This window comes from Elephantulus edwardii, unplaced genomic scaffold (assembly GCF_000299155.1).
Source record: "Elephantulus edwardii isolate Elephantulus edwardi_28Jun2011 unplaced genomic scaffold, EleEdw1.0 scaffold00126, whole genome shotgun sequence".
Classification (NCBI taxonomy): domain Eukaryota; kingdom Metazoa; phylum Chordata; class Mammalia; order Macroscelidea; family Macroscelididae; genus Elephantulus; species Elephantulus edwardii.
The window spans coordinates 6,270,320-6,274,298 of record NW_006399876.1 but is presented as its reverse complement, the minus strand read 5'-3'; the positions used below and the strand labels follow the sequence as shown (position 1 = coordinate 6,274,298).

The following is a 3,979-nucleotide window of genomic DNA, read 5'->3' as shown; positions in this document are numbered from 1 at the left end:
TGTCCCCCTCCTGTGTACCTGTCCCCTCCTGTGTACCTGTCCCCTCCTGTGTACCTGTCCCCCTCCTGTGTACCTGTCCCCTCCTGTGTACATGTCCCCTCCTGTGTACATGTCCCCTTCTGTGTACATGTCCCCCTCTTGTGTGCCCGCCCCCTCCTGTGCACACAGCCCCCAGATCTGTGTACCCCCTCCCCCATGTACAGCCCCCTGTGGAGGGTGTGCTCAATCTCAGCGATTTTGAGCCCGCGGAACCTAAGGCAAATACGAGGGTCACGTGTTTATGTTTGAGCGCTGAGCAGGGCAGTGCCCGAGGCCGGCTCCCAGGGGCTTCCTCACGCTCTGGAGGTTGATGGTGAGGTGCGACAGGTCTCCCCGCTGCTGGGCCCAGGGCTCCTTGAAGCTACGTCCTTGCTTGGTGTTTCAGGTGGACCTGCTCCGGCAGAGCCTGGCCTCCAGGTACCCCGAGCTGGAAGTGAGGTCAGTGGATGGCTTCCAGGGCCGGGAGAAGGAGGCCGTGGTCCTGTCCTTCGTGAGATCCAACAGGAAAGGTGCGTGGCCTGTGGGGTGCCCCTCAGGGACACTGTAGCTGTGTGTGCTTATGTGGGGCGTCAGGAGGCCCTAGAGATGCTCAGTTCAGTGCTTTACCACTAGCAGGGAGGTTGGAGGATCGAACCACCCTGAGGCCTGCTTCCAAGCATTCACCTCACTGATAATCCCATACAAGGCAGGCCAGCTTGTATAGGTACGTGCATTCACATGTGTGTGTGCGTGCACAAACAGGTACAAACACACATGCACACACACTTTCTCTCTCTCTCTCTCCATGCAGAAGCTATGCGTGCAGGCCAGCATGTTGGGGTGCATGCATTCATACACACATATGCACAAGTCTCCACAGACACCACACACGGCAGGCCTGCATGGAGGGGTGTGTACACACACACACACACACACACACACACGGCAGGCCAGCATGCAGGGGTGTGTGCCTTCATGTTCACACACACACACACACATGCTTGTGCTCACACTCACCCCACCCCACAGACGCCACGCACGCTCTGACGACAGCTCATGGCAGGTCAGGGTCCCCAGGGCTGTAGGCGGCTGAGCTGGCACTGCCGGTCACCTCACTGCGGCTCTCTTCCAGGCGAGGTGGGCTTTCTGGCCGAGGACCGGCGCATTAACGTGGCCGTGACCCGGGCACGCCGCCATGTGGCCATCGTCTGTGATTCCCGCACGGTCACTAACCACACCTTCCTGAAGGCCTTGGTGGCCTACTTCACGGAACACGGCCAGGTGCGCACGGCCTTCGAGTACCTGGACGACATCGTGCCCGACAACTACTCCCACCAGAGCAGCCTGGCGGGCACCAAGGCCCGGGGCGCTGTCCCCGCCACCAAGAGGCCTGAGGGTGGCGGGCAGCAGGTGGGAGACCGGCCCAGAGCCTCCAGACCGGAGCGCAGGAAGCCAGACGCTAAGACTTCAGATCCAGCAGCTGTTTGCCAGCCTAGTGTGAACGGGGCTGGACCCGAGGCAGTGGACGCAGGGGACCGTGCAGACCACCTCAGGGCAGTGATCATGGCCTTTGTGGCCAGTGAGGAGACACGGCTGGAGTTTCCTGCCTCCTTGAACGCCCACGACAGGATGCGGGTCCATCAGATCGCAGAGGAGCTGGGGCTGCGGCATTGCAGCGCGGGGGAGGGCAAGGCCCGGCGGGTGACCGTCAGCAGGGGTGCGGACCCAGCCCTGCGGCGCAGTGACCCGACGGCCCAGTGTCCGCCCAGTCCAGGCCAGGCCGAGTGTCCCCCGAGCCTCGATAAGGCTGAGTGTCCCCAAAGCCCCAATCAGGCTGAGTGTCCCCCGAGCCCCAGGAGTGCCGAATGCCCGTCCAGCCCTGTGCAAGCCAAATGTCCTGCAGACCTGGTGAAGGCCGAGCAGGTCAGCTGTGCCCCCAGCAAGCCGAGCAGCAGCGGCAGTCGTGGTGGGGACCCCCTGGACCTGAAGGGGCTGCACCTGGAACGGCTGCAGAGGGCGGGGGGCCGGCAGGAGCAGCTGGCCAAGAAGGGGTCGTCGGGCTCCAGGACACAGAAGCCGGCGGAGAAACGCAAGAAGAAGAAGGAAGTGGCCGGTAAGCCCGCCCCGCCGCGGGGCGCTTTCTGCGTCCTGCCCGCACCGTTCAGCGGTGGTGGGGATTGGACAGTGTGGCCTCCACCTGTCTGAGTGACCCCTCTCCTCCTGGATGCCCCTCAGGGCTCACCTTGCCCACAGATGACGACTTTGACGCTCTGCTCTCTGCGGCCGTGAAGGCCGACAGTACCTGTGCCTTCATCAAGTGCAAAGCCAGTGTGGTGACCTTGGGCCAGCTCTGCCTGCACTGTGGCCGCCGCTACTGCCTCGGCCACCACCTGCCTGAGGTGCCTGGGCAGGGATGGGGTGTGGGGGTCGACTGGTGGGGAGACAGAAGAGCAGGTGGGCAGTGGGCAGCTCCGGCCTCGGCCACCACCTGCCCGAGGTGTGGGGGTGTGGGGTGCGGGGCTGTCGACTGTGGTGGCGAGGCAGGAGCCGGTGGTGGGCGGCTCCCTTGGTTCAGAGACGTCAGAGGCGGTCAGACCTGGGGCATCTGTCCTACAGGTCATGTCACTCGGATGATGTCCTCCCAGGTCCACGGGGCGCTCTGAGCCCCTCTGAAGGGGCCTTCTGGGGGGAGGTTGCCCCTCCACCCCTGCCGTGGCCCTTCTCATGGTGCCAGATGACACAGCCTCTAGGGGGTCTCGTATCCCAGTCCCCCCTCCTGACCCGCTGACCACTGTGTCCTCAGGTGCATGGCTGTGGGGAGCGGGCGCGCGTTCACGCACGGCAGAGGATCAGCCGGGAGGGGGTGCTGCACCCCGGCAGCGGGACCAAGGAGAGGGCCCTGGACCCCGCCAGGAGAGCCCAGCTGCAGAGGCGACTGGACACGAAGCTGGATGTCCTGACCAACCAGAGGAAGAGGAAAGACAAGGACAAGTGACCATGGCGCCACGTGCCTCCCTGGGGCGGCTGCGGGGTGGGGGACACGCAGGACTCATCCCAGGACCTTCACCTGCTGGAGGCACACGAGACTTGCCCATAGGGCCCCCCTCTGTGAGTGAGAGTGGACAAGGGCTGCACCCCCCCCCCCCAGGACCTGTCCCTGGAGATGGGGAGTACTCAGCCCCACCCACCAAGGTCTCTGACCACAGACGCTGGTGGGGGTCTGAGGACTGCTCCCAGCATCTTGCACTGTCCGCCTTGTCTCTGCCCCACCCCCCCAAGCCCCCCACCCCGGGCCCTGAGGTGGGGATACCCCGAGGCGGGGACCTCTGGGCACATGAACCTCAGGGGAAAGAAAGCTCTTCTGATGTCACAGACGGGAAAGCGGCCTGATTGTCACGACTCAGTGAGGGCTTGTGTCCCCTTCCACCACCTGCTGTCACCTGGACACCCCCTCTCTCCCTTCCACCACCTGTTCTCACCTGGACACCCCCTCTCTCCCTTCCACCACCCATTCTCACCTGGACACCCCCTCTCTCCCACCACCTGTTCTCACCTGAACACCCCCTCTCTCCCACCACCTGTTCTCTCCTGGACACTCCCTTCTCTGCCCCGTCCACTCCAGTCAGAAGAGAAACCGCCCCCATCTTCACCCTGGGGGTCCTCAGAGCACCCACTGGCCCGGAAGGTTCCATATCCTTCATGGCCCCAGCCCATTTTGTAGCAGTCAGTTTGTCTGCCTGTCTGTCCTGTGCTTCAGGGGGTCTCCCTCAGCACTGCAGTCGGCCAGCTCCCTGCCCCTGGGTGTGCAGCATCTCAGGTACCCCGTGTGTCTCCCTGGTTGTGGGGCCCCCAGCTCTGCACCTGCGCCCACTTGTCCACCTCTGCTCGGGTTGTGGGGAAGCCCCAGTGAGCGTCACAGAGACCCCCCCAGTGTCACACTGATGGCCCGGGCTCCTCCCTG

The 3,979-nt window shown here is 64.0% G+C and overlaps 1 protein-coding gene across 2 annotated transcripts in view; it reads left to right on the top strand.

Annotated features, from left to right (window-relative positions):
• Positions 1-3,013, top strand: part of IGHMBP2 (immunoglobulin mu binding protein 2) — a 32,826-nt gene extending 29,813 nt beyond the window's left edge. Inside the window, exons 12-16 of one of the 2 annotated variants that reach the window (XM_006893233.1) lie at positions 425-548; positions 1,151-1,829; positions 1,971-2,131; positions 2,254-2,417; positions 2,822-3,013. In XM_006893233.1, the coding sequence (XP_006893295.1) occupies positions 425-548; positions 1,151-1,829; positions 1,971-2,131; positions 2,254-2,417; positions 2,822-3,013 (1,320 nt within the window). Of the gene's footprint in view, positions 1-424; positions 549-1,150; positions 1,869-1,970; positions 2,132-2,253; positions 2,418-2,821 lie in introns of both variants that reach the window. The other variant, XM_006893232.1, reaches the window with a different exon arrangement.
• Positions 3,014-3,979: the final 966 nt, after the last annotated feature.